At 44.7% G+C, this 19,640-nt stretch overlaps 1 protein-coding gene across 2 annotated transcripts in view; it reads left to right on the top strand.

Annotated features, from left to right (window-relative positions):
* The window catches only part of LOC144147206 (CUE domain-containing protein 1), a 31,717-nt gene extending 12,355 nt beyond the window's left edge, over nt 1-19,362 (top strand). For both annotated transcript variants that reach the window (XM_077679278.1, XM_077679277.1), the window contains exons 6-10: nt 1,431-1,481; nt 3,831-3,935; nt 8,187-8,256; nt 8,682-8,799; nt 11,453-19,362. In XM_077679278.1, coding sequence (XP_077535404.1) covers nt 1,431-1,481; nt 3,831-3,935; nt 8,187-8,256; nt 8,682-8,799; nt 11,453-11,503 — 395 coding nt within the window. In that variant the 3' untranslated portion in view covers nt 11,504-19,362. The remainder of the gene's footprint in view (nt 1-1,430; nt 1,482-3,830; nt 3,936-8,186; nt 8,257-8,681; nt 8,800-11,452) is intronic.
* Nucleotides 19,363-19,640: the final 278 nt, after the last annotated feature.

Genomic DNA, 19,640 nt, shown 5'->3' with positions numbered 1-19,640 from the left:
GGTTTGACATCGGGCACAAGAACAATGCACCGCTGGAGAGTATAATCTTGGGATCCAAGTTGTTGCTGCGCACATACGAGTTTTACAGGTTGTCACAAGTGGGAAACGTTAGTGCAGCATTGAAACTTTAGGCAGGAATATCGTATAAGTCGGAATATAGGTCGACCCCCTACCTTGCGGCCGAAAAATGGCAAAAAAAAAGTTAGGCACACAACGTCATTTTATTTGAAGAAGGGCTTGCGTTCGGGCTAGTTGGTATTCCATAACGTTCATTTTAAGCGCAGAAAAATTAAAAAATTAAAAAGGCTTAAAAAATTTTAAGCTTTGTCCGATAAGGAGGCAGCTTTCTTAAAGAAGAACTGGTCGTGGTAATGACTAGCTGACACGTGTGGGACAGCGGCAAGCGATTCCGTTATTTTAATCTGTGTGTAATCGTAACCTCTTCTGTATCTCTTGTATTTTCGCTGCTATATATTTCCCCTTGTTTCAGTAAAATTCAGTTGGAAGTAGCGCTTGTCCTCGTCTACTGTGTCCCTGTTTTTTTCTGCGCTTAAAATGAACGTTATGAACATCATTTTATTGAAGCGATAAGCATTAGTTTTGTCTAGGGTTACTCATTAGACCCATCTGGTGTCTTGTTGGACAACCGCTTCTGTCTAGCTGCCTCCCACTGAGCAATTCGTCCTCGGCGCAGTCTGAGGTAGTGCTTATGGAGCACTTCTTAAATGCCCATAAGACCATGTCATCACGAAGCGAGCAGCAAGCATGGGACACTCATGTCAAACATTGTGAGAGCCGATCTCTGCAGGTGGCCAGGCGTCTTCATGCCAATGACCGGTACATAGGTCGAGGGGTGACTTTTTGGCAAATTTATTGGTAAAAAATCTCAACCTATATTCCGACTTATACAGTAGTTCTTAACTTTTTTTCGTCCTGCCAAAACGTGCAAAGTGCTCTAAAATGGCCAAAATGTTTCTCTCTCGCACTCATTAGAAGCTTACTGATTAAACTGCAATGTGACCTGCATGTGTTTCCATGCTCTCTGCTGCCTTTTCTTCTTTTGTTTTTTCCACAGATGTCAAATTCCACTCCAATCAATTCAGCAGTCACAGCGCAGGTGTATCTGCTGGGTCGCGTGTCGCTTCAGCACATGCTATCGCAGTTGCAAGAATCGTGTACAGAATAAAATCTGAAGGCATAAATAGGCCAAGCTGGGAAGCGCATAGCCTCATAAAGCAAATGTTCAGCCTATTCGCCACATGTGTTCTTCAGCAATCAGCTCGGTATTAACCAGCCTAGGAGAACTGACAACCCCTGCATGATCAAAATGAAGGGCTAATTATTATTCCATATGAGCATTATGCCCTTCCATTACTGCTTATACTAAGTGGGTGTGGAACTGTGTGCTCTGTTTTCTCATCTGCTCACAGACATCCAGAATCAGGAGATGGAACGCAGTGCTGGTCTTGTCCCCGATGACGGTAAGGCAACCTTTCTTTTTTCAATGCATGGCACTTCCAAACATTGTCGTAATGGCATTCCCATGCCATGCTGTGAGCCCTTATAGGTCACTGTTCGTCAAGTCACTTTTTTATGGAAAGAACCAGCTGCTAGTGCAGAAAAACTTGCAAGCCCTGACAAATTTTTCTCCCAGCAAGCACCCGTTTTGAGCACTTGCTTGTTGTTTATTTGTGCGCAGTTATTTTTTCTTAAAGTGATCTATCGATTGATTGTGTGATTTAACGAGCCGACGCAACGCTGGCGACGAGGCGCGCCGTAGTGGAGGGCTCCGGATTAATTTTGACCACCTGGGAATTTTTAACGTGCGCAGAAATCTCGTACACATTGGCATTTTTGCTTTTCGCCTCCATCAGAAAAGCGGCCACGTCGGACGGGAATCGAAGCCAAGTCCTCGTGCTCAGCAGCGCAACGCCTTAGCCACTGAGCCACTGCGGAGGTTTTAAGCTGATGTGTCAACTTCCAAACTTTCAGCTGCGCTCCTGTTTTGAGTGCAACGTTAGCAGCAGTGGAACTCCCAGATACGTGTTCCCAGATTATGTGGCACATGCTTTTTCAGAAGTAGCAGCATGTCTGGCAAATTCCCCTCGGGTGTCCAGTGACTGGGAACTCTCAGGAAAAGCTTGGGTGGCTGGGAAAGTTGGGGAATTGCCAGGGAGGTTCGTGAAGAAGCTCACTAAGTTGGGGGAAAAAAATGACTGGAGGTTTGTGAATGTGCGAACTTCATGCTCTGCTTATTGTGTTCGTCTGTCAACTTCATCTGTAGCGTGCTTTTACAAGTAGAGATAGTATAGTTATTTCTAATGTTTAAGAATTCACAAAGACAAAAAAAAAAAAATCCAGGGCCATCTCCACTATCGTGAAACCTGGTGAGGGGCGAAGCATGCAGTGTATATAAGTGTATTCTTGGCGCCTTGGCATTTTTGCCAACAAAGATGAAATCATTGGGAGGTAAAGGTATACAGCTTTGCTGCACAAGTCTCTTGTCTTTGTAGCACGAAGCTTTCTAGCGCAAGGTGTAAACAAGTGTCCCGGCGTTTTTTTTAGCATGCGTTATATTATAGCACAAGGCATAAATGGTTTCTGGTGTTTTAGTACTGTGACTACATGAGATGACGATTGCGGCGACGACAGGAGACGCCGACCGCCCCAGCCCCCAAGGGGCTTCGCCCCTAAAAGCTTACTTTGCTGCTAGGCACGGGAGTCCTGTCTTCACCACGCTGCACACACTTTTGTGTCAGCTTCTCTGCGTAGTTTCAAAGCTGTGCCAGGAAGCCTCAGGCATGTGACAAAATTTATAAAAAAAACTTTTGCGCATATTCATGCTACGGGATAAGATGTCAAAACCATTCAAGTGATGGGAGTAAAAAGTACAATTTCTATGTTTTCCAAGAGTTCATTGGCGGAGACTGTGGCGGTGAGGGGTGTTTCCAGTCCAGGAGTTTCTGGGTGGTAGCTGTCAGCCGCACTCATGGGCATTGTTGTAGGGTGGAGAATGACCAGTGGAATACAATACACGGGACGTATTGGTGAAAAGGGTTGCGGAGAGACTACTTCAAATACGACAACAAAATAACATCACATCGTCGTAAATGCAAAGGAAAAACAAACAAACAAACGAAAGAGAAAGGTCCTACTGGTTACACAGGGCAGCAGAAAAAGCATTACGAAATTGCTGAAGGGTGAAAGTGAGGTGGACCACAGACAAGGTGCAACTACTGCCAGCACTTAATTCTCTTTCACTCAGGGAATTTTTTTTTTCTTTTTACAGGTTTCCTTTGTACCTGTATTAACTAGTAGTTCCAAGTGACGTTCCTGCTGTAGCATGAGACCCTGTATTGAGGGGCACAGTCTCCTTTTCTGGGTTCCACATTGGCAGTTATTTGACGCTCTTGTGCGGCCGGCTATAGTTACATAATTTGGGCTCCACCGTAGTAAACGGGTTGAGTAAATTCTTCACTTATCTCCAGTGATTACACCCTCATCCCTCATGATTACACCACTTGTGCCACCAAATGACTGTTTTAAGTATTCTTTTTTCACACGTGGCCTTGTAGACTGGAATGACCTGGCAAACGATGATTTTTCACAAAGCTCAGTACCTTTATTTGAGTCGCACTTGCTTTAATTGTTGTTGTTGTGTCTTTTCTTTTTTTACCTGCCGTCGACTATGTTTCTGTATAATTCTGTGTCATGTTATGCACTTGTTACAAAGACGTAACCCATCCTGCTAAGATCTCGTTACGAGATCACAGTATCTACAAGTAAATAAATAAATAAATAAACAAACAAACAAATAAATAAATACGCAGGGCGTCCCGCTGAGGCGGCCAGCGAGGAGGAGCCTTGGGTGAGCCTGCCACACACAGAGGAGACGGACGCCGCCTTCCGGGAGCGCCTCAAGAACATGGGCAAAGGTAATCCTGGAAACCTTTCTTTCTCACTTATTGGCACGGGACTCGGGAGCACTTCGCCGCTACGCACAGTTCTGTCGATTGCATTCTAAGCCACAGGGCTGCTTTGTTTCTAGTTCGGAATGGCTGTGAGTTGTGCGAGTTGGTGAAAATTCACTATTAATGATCAGCACACGAAAGACGATACACAAAAAGGGAGCAACGGCCAGGACACCGCGGCCCTGTCCATTACTCCCTTTCGTGTCTCGTTTTCGTGCGCTGATCATTAATGATGACTGCTACGTTTCTGTTGGGATGGTGGTGTGACGGGCCATGGAAGAATCCAGAGGACCGGGGTGTGACGGGCGGTATTGCATTTCCTTGTATTTCTAGTTTAAAAAAATTAATGGTGCCAAAAATATGGACGAAGAATAAACAAGCACAGCATGCAAGGCACAGCTTCTAAGTTAACTGTATTGCTGAAAACTTTATTTTGCAGCTTTCTTTGTTTCTTTATAGTTTGTGTTTCTTGCGCCTTTATTTTTCAGGTATGTTGGACCTTCTTGCCCTCATTAATTAAGCTGTTGTTACTCGTGTATTTTTAGATTCAAAAGCTTTATAACTTTTTTTTATTTCTACACCAATCGTGATCATTCTCTTTGAGTATATCTCTGCATGACATAAAGAAAAGAAGTAGGGCTTGGCAAGTATCTGAAAGAAAGGCGTTTCAGGAGTTGTTTAAATCCGTCATGAGGCTACCAGGTCTGTCTGCAGTGTTCTGAAAGGTGTGTTAACTCTTTCGCTACCGCGCCTATCCAAATCGATCAATTTGATCGATACTTTGGGAGCGCCTTTTCATAGCGTTCGAGGTGTTGCTTGAACAAGTAAAGCTATTCAGAGTTAGATCAGGAAATGGCCTTTCAAAATCAGTTTTTTTTCATTTTTGCAACGGAAACGTGATTTTTGACACGCTTTTGAATCACCTGGGTGTGGCAAAGGGGCATGGTCGTCGCGCGTCAATGCTGCCAACGAAGAATGCGGGCCACTCGTAATTACTCTGCACCAGCATTTGTTTTTTGCTATCAGGGCGTGAATGGTGAACCAGCAAATGATTTTCAATCGTCAGGTTCGCACTCTGACAGTAATAATCCCAGAAATCGGCTGAAAATGTCAAGCAGTGCCTGGTTGCTAAGCTACTTTATTATTTTAGGCAGTTATATTGCCTTTGTGCACGTTGTTCTAAGTTCTGTGGTAGTTCTACTTACCCCAGGACCATTCGCGAACAGTTTACAGCAGTTTCGGTTCTGTTTCTGCTTTGCGAAATTCATATTTAGCGCTACTACGCTGTTACCCAACTTCAAGGCTACCTGCCATGGCGCCTGGAACGTCCGCGACTGATCCTCGAACAAAGTACGCCGCTCCTGATTTCCCCCCACCCTAACCCAATTTCTGTGATAAGAACTTCAAATGCAAGTCAAAAGATTGCACCCAGTCGCCAGATATCTGTTCCGCCGAGGACAGCGCTTCAAACCGGCCTTACACTGCCAGCTGTTCGCCTTCCAGTTTCGTTTCCATGCGAGGGTGTATCCGGGTGTCTAAAGTTGCTGCTTAGTTGAACTGTCTATTCGGACGGAATCTTCGATAAGTTTTTGCACTGTTTCATTTGAAAACTTAGGTGGCGCTGCAATAGAGGAGGCTTGTTGTGCTGATCTTTTTCATCGCGCAACTGGTACTCGACCAAAGATTGCAGGGCACGATTCTAGCGCATCGTACCTCATTTTTGCGAGCAAGGCTACAATTGCGAGCAAGAAGATGATAGTAAAGCTCAGCTTTATGTTTTGAGAGATAACTGACCGTGACCGTCAACAACCATCAACCACGGCGGTCCGTTTTCAACTTCAAGCATGTTTTTTTCCGCATCGCGTGCTTGTCCCAAATATTGTGCTCGCTTTAAATGCAAAGTCAGTCATTGACAAGGTGTTTTTACGTTATGTGGGGGCAAATTGGTGCCTCTGATAATGTCAAACCGCCAGATTTATTCCAGGGAACCACCCGAAATTGCACATTTTGAATTGGAGGTTGGGCTTCACCGCATGACACTAGCACCGTTCGTGCTAACATATTTTATTTATATCTGACAAACTGTTCCGCACAAGTCGACATTTTTTTAGGGCGTGTTTTTGAAATGACGTTTCCCTACAAATTGTATATTCTAATTTCTTTCTACTACCGGTGGTTTGATATACACAACTCCTTTTTTATCATTTTTTTCGACAACTTGACAAAAATTTTGACTTTGATATTTTTTTTCGCAACTATGATATATAAAAACTTTTAAAAAACTGGTGTTATTGGAAAGGCCGTTAAATAATCTGCATTTTGTGTTCCTGTAATTAGTGCCTAACCAATTCTTCTAGCAGGAAAAAAATGTTTTCTTAGAGCCCTAAAAATTGGTCAATTTCCGGCAGTAGCCAAAGAGTTAAAATACGAAGTTTTTAAAATGTTTTTAAATATGTATGTAACGACCATACCCACACCCCATCTTTTTTTCCTTTCACACAACGAGCATGGGTTAGTCTGATGCAGCTTCAATATGTATTAATGGGATGAGGACGATGGAATCACTATGTTGTTTATGTGGAGAAACCTCTCTCCACATTATGGTGTAATATTGTGGGCTATAGGTCACTGTGGAATTGGAGTCTGTGGTCGATTTGCATTTCTGTGGAGGCATTTTCTGCCCCCCCCCCCTTATGACTTTTGTTGTGCCAGACATGGTGATGACGGAAGAAGCAGCTGTTATCGCACAATGCATGCAGCCTTTCTGCTACACCACACAAAATGTACACTAGTAATATATTTTTGTGTCAATATTGAAGCTGCGTGAAAAATGCCAAACATGCACAAAAGGAAAGCTATGATTAGAATCTGGAGGCTGGCCTCTTACTGGCGCATTATTACGTTTGCCAGAAAGTAGTTAATTTGCCACTAGTTGCCAGGAGTTATTACGTTTGCCAGAAAGTAGTTAATTTGCCAGTAGTTGCCAGGAGTTGCCAGTACAGTAGCAAAGCTAAAAAACAAATGAAAGTAGTATTGTGTGTGTGTGTGTGTGTGCGTGTGTGCGTGCGTGCGTGCATGCATGAATCCAACCTACACATTCATAATTCTGAGAGGAGGGAAGTGCATTGCCGCAAGAATTCCCTCAGTGATGGATACAAAGTTCCTGCTCCCGTACCACATTATTACAAGAACAAAACCCAACGTTGGCACTGAGCTAATGACAGACCACGAGTCATCAATAAGTGACCAAGCAGTGTTTCCGCCATTAAAAAATGAAAAGAACCGACACAATGCTTGCTTGCTGAAGACGACATTCAATTGCTTGTACTGCAAGACATAGTTGTGAATGGCAGTGCAGTGGAGGGACCAGCTGCATGTTCAGTCGCACTGTCACAGGCAGCCCACAAGGCTGCATTCCAGGGGTTTTCCCAGGCATCGAATCAAGGGGGGTGTCTCAATGGCTCTGGTGGGGGGGGGGGGGTTCATAAACTAGAAAAGCTGTTTTTTTATCCCACTAGTTAAATAATAGACGTCTGTTAACCAAACGCTCATCCCCGTGACGTACGTTTTTCATTTCTCTCTCTCTCTCTCTCTCTCTCTCTATATATATATATATATATATATATACACACATACATACACACCTGAGAGGCGGTGCTTTCTATTCAATCTAAGAAAAAAAACAAATTTAGAGAAATTCATTTTTTACCATGAAAGGTCCGTATTCAGTTTTTTTTTTTAAATTTCTCGCCATTTTTCATCGTATAAGGACATTTTCGAACTTGTTACCAGGACCAGTGACGAAATTTGAGTTTTTGAAACTATGTTTAGGTAGTACACGAATTATGCAGCACTTATAAATCAGGCACCGATTGTACGCTCCCGATTTATTAAAACGCCAGGATTAGCTTCCGTAGCGCTTCGCCTCGCCAAATTGCCCATTTTAAATGTACATGCTGAAAGAGCTTCTGCAAAGATGACGGTTGTAAACAAAGAACGGCATCGAATCAATGAAGAAAGTAAATTATATGTGTGTTTATGTGCGGGAGGAAAAGGTCCATACAAGGACTAACAAGAGTGAAATTTGGGGATTCAAGGAGGGTGTCCAGAAAAACTAGGGTGGTCTACACACCCCCCAGGGGGGGTGTAGGGAAATCACTGCTGCATTTTGTGACCGCTCTTTTTCCTTCTTTCCTTTTTCATGCACTGACGCAGCATCCCGGCGCAAGTTTGCCCAACTGGCTCGGCTCTTCCACAGGACCAAGAAGTGCAACTTCCGCCAAATGTATCCTTATTGCGTGCACATTTCGCAGCCCCAGTTGAGCTCCTCAAAACACAAAAAGGCTGCATTCATGGTTTAACATGTGCCATGTACTGCTTTCCCCTTCACAATTTCTAAGGAGTAAGCGGAGCCCAAAGTACCAGCTACCTTCGCAACTGGTGTAACACAAAGCCTCGCTGTGCATGGCTACAACATGACCAAAAGATTGCAGCCTTCCTATGGGACATGGCATGTGACATAGGATTCCGCTTCGAAGACATTCCGTCGGTTCAGTCTCTTTTTCGCTCGTGCACTAGTGCATACCTTGTCTGCGCTGCAGATTTGCCTCTGCCCGAGGCATTTGCTGTATTCCTCTGAGCTCACACCACATTTGGGGTGGCCATTTCTTGTGCTGAAGATGTACGCGCTTCCTTAGCAGTGGCCTCCAGGCTTGGTGACGCGGCCAATCCATCGCGTGACAACCTGCTCCTGCACGAAGACCCTGGGTCTTCGGAAGAAGATGCGGAAGCACGTGCACGCATCAACCAGGAGCAGCGGCCTGCACAGGTGAGCTTTGCTCAACGCTCGACTCGTGAGGTCAACCTGGCGTTCTCGATCCATCCCCATGCGTGCGACTGTTTAAAGGGACCCTGCAACACTCTTTGAGCAGTGCAAGTAAACCTGCGCGACGTTTAGATTACACTGCCAGGAATACCTGAGCCAAATATTACACGTGCACGTGAAGGGGTGAGCGCGCAAATCGATGTGAAAGACGCGGAAAAACAAACCGCTCTCTCTTCAGTTGTCCTCATTATGCATGGCCTAAGGGACGTCACATAGGCCATGGCTGCCCGATCGGCTGTCACTGGTCAACTTCGCGGCTGGATTCTCCCATTTCCGTCGTCGTCATCGCTGTGTACGAACCTCTTCTATGCCTGAACCTGTAGGCACAGTTTTGCCGTTTATTTTGTGTTTTGAGTGCGCGCGGAGTTTGAGTGATGAGCTCAATACTTCCCTTTCAACGGGACCACTCGACTACAAACGTTTATTGCTTCAACAACGCCCTACCAGCCCGAGCGCGCACTTGCGAGCAGGCACCCATGCCTGCTTTTTTGTGGCACCAGACCGGAAATAGGCCCCTCCGCGTTGCGGAGAAAAGGAGAAAACTACCCGGCATGTGAAGTATCGAAGGCCGCCGAAGAGAACGCCGCGAGCCGCCCCCCTCTTCGGGAGAGAGCGCGCAGCTTTCGTCGCCTTGTCCGCGTTCGAGTTGAGAGGGAACGATTATGCGCGATTTCTCATCGCCCGTAGTTTCGTTAATTGTGAATGGATTTTCATAATTCTTGTGGGAGGAGATTTCTGGGACAATAGACTTTATCCCAAAATACAGTATTAGTAGTAGATGGCAAGTGTTGCAGGGTTCCTTTAACTGTGAAGTGCTCTCCAGTCTGTTTGGTTAGCAATCTCGCACCAACTGCTCTCAGACTCCATTGTTGGGGAGGTACACTCACGGGCCTTTTACGTAATAGATGGAGATGCAAAAAGCACACACAGAAAGAAAATATGGAAGGTTTGCGTGAGCAAGCAAAGGATCCATTTTGGTTCTGTCTACTGCAAGCTGTCGACCAGGAATTTAAGGGGCATCATATAGCTCAGAAATCACAACTTTTTTTAACCCTTTTACGGTCCAAAACTTTTGCCCACTTTCCGGCCGACCAGGTCCGAAACAATTTTTCCCGTTTCTGGCGACGGAAAAAAAAAAAAAAAAAACACACACAAACTGTGCAAGAAAAACTCACAGGGTATTTATTTATTTTTTCTTGCATTCTCCTTGCAATGCCTTTATTGATACAGTAAAATCTTGTTAATTTCACCCCCGTTTATGAAATTTCGGTTAATTCGGTCACGGCATCTGGTCCGGTCCAAAATGTGCATTGTTCTGTGACTGAAAACTTTCAATAATTCGGACAGATTCAACCGTGCTTCAGTTAATTTGAACTCCCACTTGAGGTCTGGTCTCGAAAGGGAAGCAGCGGCGGATTCAATTGCGGCTACACTTCGGATATACATTCGGATTCACAGCCGATATCGACAGCGCACCTAAGTAACTTCGAGATCGGATTGTGGCCTTGAGATTTTTATTAAAACATGGTACAAATGAGCTTCAGATCTCGGAGCACAAAAAAAGAAAAAAACACGTGTTGCTGGTTTACTTAAAGTGATGGACAGCGATATCGTTGCCGAGGTTTTGAATGTCGAAGCGCGGGAATCGGCTGATGAGGACCCAAGTGATTCCAGATGAATATCCACGCCACACAATCACAGGGGCTGCGCATGCGTTGGCCATTTCGGAGGACATCTGCATGGTTTGCTCGGACAGTGTGCGCGGACTGAGCCACCTACAGGAACTTCGCAAAATTGTGATTTCCTCACCCATTTCCTCCACGAAGCAAACCGCGATCACAGACTTCTCTAAGAAATAAAAGGCTGATGGTGTTGGAAACATTTTTCGAGTGTTTTGATCGTACCCGCGATGATTGGACTTTAGGAAGAGGCTGCCGCAGCCGGGAATCATCGTACCTGCATCCTTGGGTTCAGCAGCACAATGCCTTAACCACTTAATCACTGCGACGGGTTACTGATGTTCTGCTTTACATTAAAAAAAATTGGCTGGTGATTGCAATACACCCTGATGAGATTTGAGCGCAGCACAGACTGCAGCCTTCTTGGTGACAGTGCATAGCTGCTGCATCTCAGGAAGTGATCGCGTCATCAGGTGTTATCCGTGGCATTATCTTGCAACGCATCACTGCCGCCAAGCACGTCTCACACGGTTTCGGTATACCACCCTCCCCCTCACACTTTTGCCATAATTTCCTCCTCTGGTTTCCTGCCTCTTCTATCTTCGGTGTCCTCTTCATTCGCTCGGTTGCACCGAGGCCAGTGGCAACAGACGACACGAAACTGCAGGAGCGGGTACTTAAGAGCTGGGCTCTTAAAGCACAGGATATAAGGCTACTGAGTTAGACAAATGCCAGCTTTTGTCATTTTATTTCGTAACAAAGAGAGCACACACCATTTGGCAGCGTATTTAAGGGGATACATGTTTGAAAGTGCTTACTCCCAAATGTTTACTGGATGTATGTTTAAAAGCACACGTGTTTAAAGACACTAAACGTATATCTGACTGCAGACCAGTGACTCGGTGCGTGCTTTGCAGCCAATCAAGAGCGGTCCCGGTGGCTCACCCCTTGGTGGCGACAGCCGGTGATCGCCGTCCCCCCTCCAGAGGTCTACCACCTGTGATGCAGTTGAGGCACCCAGAGAGAGCAGCGCCCCCACTATGACCCTTCCCCGGCTCCCGTCAACGTGCACTCTTCCCTGCGCTAGTCGCTGCCTCGCTTCGCACTCTGCAAGCCACGCACCGGGATGTCGGCGTCAGTGGGTCACTGGCAAACACCTGTGGGCGCCCCTCCCTTCCCCAAGGATCTTCAAGCCACTGTGCTGGTCACCCAGGCCGCGCGATTCGGTGACTCTAGAATGACGCTGGATCACTTAGTTAAAGGGACAGACAATCGATTTGTATGGACTGCATGAGCTCTATCCCAGATGACAGGGCATCGCTTGAAACCCTGATGGGGCCCTAGAACATTTGAAAGCGGAATTTTTAGATCTGCCAGCATTAAAGGGGCAATGCAGACAAAACACAAGTTTGGTTCATTCGAAAGACTGCGTCGTTAGAATCATACTGACGCCACTTGTAACGTAAACTTCACTCAAACAAGCCACATAATTAGGAAAAAAGGGAATGGCCATGCGACCCACCAGCTGATTTCCCGCAACAGAACCTATGATGTCATTCAAGCCAGCTCTGCGATTGGCTGAGGTGGCAAAAGCAAGTGCAAATTAGGCACGGCTTATAAGCTTGCCGAACGAGCTGTTTGCGCTAAAATGTAGGGAACATTCTTTTTATAAAAGTAAGAATGGTGGGGTAAACAGTGGAAGTTACGAAAGTACATCTAAACAAAGAAGCACCAATGCATACTGCTGTTGGTACTGCGCGCACTATGCTTGTTTTAGCCGCACAGCACTGCGGCGCTTTGGGGTTATCTCAGACAACACTGGCCGATTGGTGTAAGCGACGGTGTCCTACATGACCGTATTTGTCGAGCGAACACCATGTTTCAAGAAACAAGAATTTTGTACCTTAACAAAAACAAGTCGGGTACAAATACGGTCAACAACAAAGCAAAGGCAGAAAACAGCCCGCCGCGGTATGGTGGCACCATCTACGTTGGCTAACGGTAAACAAGGCTCCGCAGCACACCAAGTTTAGCTTGAAAACCTGTTCTTGTGATGTCATTGCAGACGTAATGAAAACACACGATTTTGCAGGAGAATCAGAACTTTAACTTAATTTGATTAATTTCTCAGTGAATACGGCATCGTTTTCTTCCGGACAAAGGGCACTATAAAACACGAAATTTTTCAAATAAAACAAACTTGTATTTTGTCTGCGTGGCCCTTTAAGCATGCTGCCAAGATGAAGGCTGGATACCACAACAGTGAGCTGTGTGGTAGCATACTTTTAACTGTACGTGACACGAAAACAGGTATTTAGAAACATGTCTCCAGCTAAAACAATGATAAAATGCAGTCTTTCTTATTGCGTTGTGCAGTTTTTTTATCATGCATCGAAACTGACTGAGTTGTTTTTATGCGAATGGTAGTATCACATTTAGACACTTCATGGCACCACCTTTCAGACTTTGGAAAGTTTAGTGCCAACCTAAGAGATTTCTGCCAATTTATTTGGAAAGACCACTATATAAAACGCTGGCTTTTTTACGAGCTAAAGAACTTCACTCGACAATCGGTTGTCTGTCCCTTAAAAAAGCTGTAAAGCTGTTCGAAACGAGTGAACTCTTCGGGGCCGTAAAGTTCACTTGCTGTGGATAAAAGGAACATAGAGAAAACACACAGTTGCAAGAAATTGTTGATGGTTGATTACACAGGTCATCTGGTTTGGTGCGGGTGGTCAGAACGTTTGCCGTTAGCATATTGCGAGGCTGTGTGCCGTATGTACGTAGTATTTGCTGTGTGGAGAAGGTCTGCATGGTAGGGCGTGAGTATTACCTCTGGAAACTGTCATTTAGTGTGAATCACTTCTTTCTGGTGCATACTTTCCAGCCAAGTTGTCTGCTGTTGCAGCACCAAGACAGCTGGGTGCAGCTAAGCTGCTTTAAAATGAAAGACAACCAATTTTTGTCGAGTATATTTTCTTTATCCCAAACAAAAGCGCATTACTTCAAAAGCCTTAAACCCAAAACGGTTTTGCTAACAATAATAACAATAATGTGCAAAATTTCTTATCCTTCTATGTGGTTTTGGGTTGCGCGTTGAAACCGACAGAGTTCTTTATACACAAACGGTAGTGTCACGTTTATACACTACATGGCGCCACCTTTCAGGCATCAGAAATTTTAGCGCAAAATTAAAGGTATTTCCGCGTGTTTATTTAGAAATTTCTTTTGGTTACGGCAGTTATAAAACGCTGGCTTTCACATCAGCTATAGGGGTCATGCACTCCACAAAAATCAGTTGTCTGTCCCTCTGGATTGGTTCATGGTTGGCAAAGGCAGTTGGAGCTTAAACAAAACACTCATGCTAGCAAGATGGTGAACAGAGAGTGGAAAGTTGCGTATGTCTGGGTATTTGATGAGAAATGCGCAATTTTAGACGCATTCTTTATGCTATAAGAGATTAGCGAAAGCTTAAGTGTTGGGGGAATTGAGCCACTGTTCGGAAACTGTAACTCGACTGTGTCACAAGCACCACATCACTATGTCGTTTAGGGAAAAAAAAAAAAAAAGGATATCTTCTAAACCACGCGTGAGCTTTGACAACAGACCAATACTTCTCAGTGAGAATTGCCAAAAGTATTGTCTGGAATGCTGCGGTCTTTGTTTTACGTCGATGCCACTTTTGGTAAGGTGTGGCAGTTTTCTGTCGGCTAAGTAACGTATTTAGTCGGAACCACTCAAGCCAGCGTGGCATAGGTATAATCTCATTTTATTTAGGTGGAGAGTATATTTCTTTTAGCTAACCGCGTTACTGGGTAAAGCAAGGGGAAGTTGAGTTAGCGGCTACAATTACAGCAGTTGGAACTGTACTCCCAACTCTGGCTAGCGGAAGCCCAGTTCAGTGACTTTGCATGCCCCTTTTTTTATTGCGTTGTGGGTCTAACAGCCTTTACACTGTGGAACAACAGCTAGTGTACCTGTACTGTGTTTTATACTCACTTTTTAGTATTATATTTACTATTATTAGTATTACTATTCTATCAACCGTCGAACTACTAGTCATGGTTTCTCTCTAGTAATTAGTACGAACCTGGGGGTTAAGTGTTTTTTAAACCCGTGGCCCTGACCTCGGCGTGAACATTGCTCATGCTACCGGCATCTTGGGTGTACGTTGTAAACTTTGCTAGTATGTGTTCGCCCAAAAGCCGTGGTTTAGATTTGCAGTTTGTACTACAGTCGAATCCCGCTACAACGAAATTGACGGGACGTGCGAAAAATTTCGTTGAAGCGAAAATTCGTTGAGGCGAAATCTGCCCCAACACACCACGGAAAGGCCAGAAAAATAGCCCCGTGCGTTTCCGCAACATTGGCAGCATAATACAATGTTTAGAAAAAGGAGTGACGCGCAATAACTCATGTTTATTCGGATAACAAACATACCAATGGTTATCTGTTTTTTTCATCACCCAAAGAATGCGTAGATATGCAGGCATGCAGGCGCAAAACGTATCGCTGTACAACAAGGCGTGTCCACCGAGCTGATTACTTGCAGATAGCTGCTAGGCCGTGGGAAGCCCCCCTCTCGCTTGTGGCAGGAGCAGTGCCGTTATCTTATCCTCTGACAGGGCACGGCAGCCACTGACCTTGGCAGCCAAGACGCGCGCGCTTGCATTTAACATGACCGCGCGCTCACGACTAAGATAGGATGACTGGGCTTCAAGACCAAACGCGCAAACATGAGTTTCGCTCTTGGCTATGAAGAATGGTAGAAGGAAAACGGCAAGGACAGCTGCTCGCAACGCATACATGACGGCACCGCGCCAGCAGCGGAGCACATTCATGCAATTTCAACTGGATACGGATTGGCTGTAGCTCTGGGGCTCCGCCTTGGCGAAGCGGGCCTGCGGAGTCAGTATATTATCTCTATGTGCGCCTCGTGTAAAGACGGCCAGCCACATCGTTATCACCATCAAGCAATGGCGTGCGCCTATGAGTTATTTTTTGTTTTGTTTTGGGTGGCGGTGTGGTCGCAACGCGCATTTTCGGTGAAACTAAGCGTCCTGAATGTATAAAAAGTTACAGATAGCTGGCGCTATGCTTATTTTATTGTAAAATAATTGTTCAAACCCAGCCCAAATCATTGAAAATTTCGTTGAAGCGAAAGCAAGCCTGACAAATGGTTCATTGTGGCGAGGACTTGTTGCATTGACTTCTATGGCTAGCTGACGGGGAATTGGAAATATTTCGTTGAAGCGGAAATTTCGTTGAAGCGGCGTTCGTTGTAGCGGGGTTCGACTGTAATGCGCTTCGCGTCGTTGACGTTACTTTTTCCGCACGAATGTGTCTGTTCAACAAGCTGGTTATTTTTTCAATTTTATTTTTGTTGTTTGGAATAGCGATTTGCGCTCTCGCACCTTGAATCTTCGGTGCCAGCACAATTTAAACTACTTAGTATCTATAATTGGTGCAGCTAGAGAAAACGAGAGCGAAAAATTAGCCGCTGGTCACATTGTTTTTGGGCGGGCCACGTAAAAGTCTAGTTGGTATTGCTGTTGCGATGGCTGCGATGGATTAGTTAGGCGAATGCGTGTTTGTGCTTCTAATCTAACCCCTATTAATGCATTTTTAACTATATGTGCAGCTGTTACGGTTTCGTAAACGAGGCCGCCTTTTGCAGGCCCGATGTTCGTGTGGTGTTTTGGTCGCAATTTTATTGTTGGACTGAACATGTACTGAGTATTGTTTTTAATTTTGGATGTTGGGCAGCTTTTATGATATAATCGGCTGTGCTAGCTACTTCTTGTTTGTGCTTTCTGGTGTTTTTACTCATTTGCTGGGGCGTTTTTTTTTTAACAATGGAGCTGTTGAAGCTTGAGCTCGGTCCGTGGAGAACGTCAACAAAAAACTGTCATCATCGGTAAAGTGGAGAGGGTGAAAATTCTGGGACAAATAGTGTGACGGAAAGTGGAGAGCAGGCAAGAAGCCAACGAGCAACTGTAGGGAGTGCACACCTCACGAAAAAGCGCTTCTGTGGACTGGCAGTTGAACACGGGTCCATTGTGTTACGACTCTGTCGTCTGTCCGATTGCGCTATCATTGCATTCAGGGCGTGAAGCATTTCTTTCTTTTGGGTTCGTAGTGCAGGCATTGGCTTTGGACTTTGGCTGAGTTGCGGGGGTCTATGGCAGGTTGGATTTTGTACTTTAGGAGGGTGGATTGTGGACTTTGATTTAACTCAGTTTTCACGGAGAAAGCTACACTTTTTAACTGTCTTCCTCATAAGAAAGAGGCAGACCTAAGAAGGCTAGTGAAGACCACCAGCTCTGCCGTTTCCTCAGCCTTTGCATCTCAATTGCGAAGCTGGCCAAATTTTTCTTGTTTCAATTTCAATTGTTTCAATTTCAATTTTTTCCAATTGTGGCCCATTGTGCTCTGCTGACTGCAAATTTGATTTCCACTATTTTCCTCACTGGCCAATTAATTAAAGCACACAAATGCAATATAAATCTTGTTACGGTGGAATTGAAGGGACCAGGGAAATCTAATAATCTTGTCAAAAATTAGTCTTAACTCGCTATTTATAGCACTGCTTGCCTGTAACAAGAGAGCCACTTTGTTCTCATATCTGAAAATTTGCCTTAAAGCCTATCTAAAGAGAGTTGTAGTCATTGTCTATCATGTTTTTAGGGTAAAGTTTTAAGTCATCATAGGGTGTGTTTTGAGTTTGCCTTGCAATTTTTGTAAATTTTGTTGCTATAAAAAAAGTCAGTTTGAAATCGCCGATGTGGATTATGTGACAACATTGTGGGGATCTTGGGCAGCGTTTGAAAAGCTTTGAGGGCAGTTATCCTATATAAATCAAGCCTCAACAAACACCAAGTTGAAAGTACCCTTGAGTTGTACGAAAATGCTAATTTCGAAGTCTGAGATTTCATCAAACCGCATTGTAAACCAGCGTGCAGCAGTTCTTGAAGCATTTTCTTTTTGCGTTATAGAGCTCTAGAAATGAACTGTACCTCCATTGACTACCTCTAATCAGTGAAATGACGGAGTAAATGAATTAAGCTTCTCATTGTAGCGGTGAATTAGAGTTCAGTTTACTTTGATGTTCTTTCACCCAAGTCAATTTGAACTGGGGCTTGGCATGGCTGCTTTTTAGACAGTGCAAGCAGTTCCACAGTAATTTTATGAAACTTGGCTGAATGTGTAATTTTTTTATTTATGCTTATCTTTGCCCTGTGGTTCTGTATCATATTGATGTGGTTAAAAATAAGCACGCCGTTGCCATTGGCAAAGTTGCTTGATGAATCTGACGCAGAATTAATTGTGCATTACTTGGTCACAATCTTTTCATTGGAAGCAGTCGTGGGCTAGCTTTGGTCTGGTTCCCATTTTAGCTACCTAGATAAAGGGACACCATTTCGTGATATTTAACATTTGAAAAAAAAAAAAAACTCAGCAATACAAGTGAACAATGAAGACGAGTTTGCTTGGGTGACACGACCTGCTACGGGCTTATTACATGATTCAGTATTTGAAGCCACTTCGGGCTAGTGTACAGAACTGAGGTTTGGTTGAGTCTTCAGGCCACCTGTGCTCATGAAAGTCTCTGAGCCTCACTGTCACGGTCGATAGCAGTTGCATCTTTTTCGGCTTCAGCTTTTCTTAAGGCTGTCATGCTAATCGTGCTAAATCGGCAGGAAATGCTGCTTTGAACAATTCAAAGTAGAAGTGAAGAAGAATAAACCTGTACAATAGTCATCACCATAGTCCTTGAAGTACACAGTCACACAGGGGACATCAAAAAGTGTTTTGCTTTGCTTTTCAATTTTGTACCAACAGAAGTTTTGCTCATTCAACGCACCTTGTGGGAACAATTCGACTGGTGAGCGCATAAGAGAACGTAAGAGATATCCTCCACAAAGCTTTGCAATACCAACAAAGTTCATGATTTTGGGCACACTCTTCTATTTTTCTTTTTTCTCCGGTGAACATACTCTGTTGTTTCCATCGACAGCTCACGTAGTTTGTACAATGAGCATGCCTCCCTGACGATTACAGTGCACTGATATTATAAACCAAACAACGCGAGTGCATTGACTCCAATCGTGTATTTCTGTTTCAGCTGTTTTCAACTGTGTAGTGTCATGGGACGCAGCTAAGCACTTGAAGACCGTAGTCGCGTGACTTCCGGTGGTTTGTGGATAGAAGGCCCACGAAGGCATCTTAGGGGGGTTCACGGATTTCTTGTTGTACAGTGTGAGCACCTCCCCTTCCCCACGTTCACTTGGCCTTGCCATAAAGCAGATTTTTTTAAAAACTTCTTTGCAAGACATGCAGAGGTAACGCTGGCTTTCCCACACAACACTGAAGCATCGCAGAAATGCCACGCACGCACAACAGGTAGAATCAAAACAATTTACGAGAAACTTTTACACTCTAGACAAGATTGCTTGGTGACGCCAAACACCCCCCTTCCATGCCCCCTCTCCCCTACTTGTCACTAGTGCACGTATAGTCCCGAAATGTCTATGGCTGGGAAGCACGTGTTTGTGGGGTGCATTTCCTGGGATGTACTACTAAATACGGGAAGAGAACCTTTTCTTGTTTTCTTTCTTGCAGCCTTTGGATAACAGCCGAGACTGGCAGTCGTGCTCTAGTCAGTACGGCATGTCACTGCAGTCTCGTGTCGCGTTTTTGACCTTCGATACTTCTTGCTTTGTTGTCGCTTGTTCTCTGCTGCTGCTGCGCTAACCGCAGTAGGATTTCGGGTGGCCAGTGGTTGACACTGTTTAGGCAGAGATGTCATTAAAGGTCATTGGCACAACTTGTCGCTTCTCGTGGTTTCTTTGAGCACTTATTTTTTTGGCCGACTGAAATGTGTTTGTTGGAGGACAACACTCACAATCCATCTCGCACAAGCCTTGGTTCACTTGGCATTGTGCCACTGCCATTACATGTCATGAAACGTCGAAATTGCAAATGAAAACGGAGCCTTTTTTTTTTTTTCAGTCGGAAGCACGCGACATATCAGAGAGCCTCCTATCACAAAACGCTTCTGCTCGAGCTGGTGAATTCCCGGAAAATTCACAAAGCCAGGCCGCA

Source organism: Haemaphysalis longicornis, unplaced genomic scaffold (genome assembly GCF_048455015.1).
Source record: "Haemaphysalis longicornis isolate Haplotype H1 unplaced genomic scaffold, Haemaphysalis longicornis Haplotype H1 scaffold_7, whole genome shotgun sequence".
Lineage (NCBI taxonomy): Eukaryota > Metazoa > Arthropoda > Arachnida > Ixodida > Ixodidae > Haemaphysalis > Haemaphysalis longicornis.
This window is presented reverse-complemented; position numbering and strand designations above follow the sequence as displayed.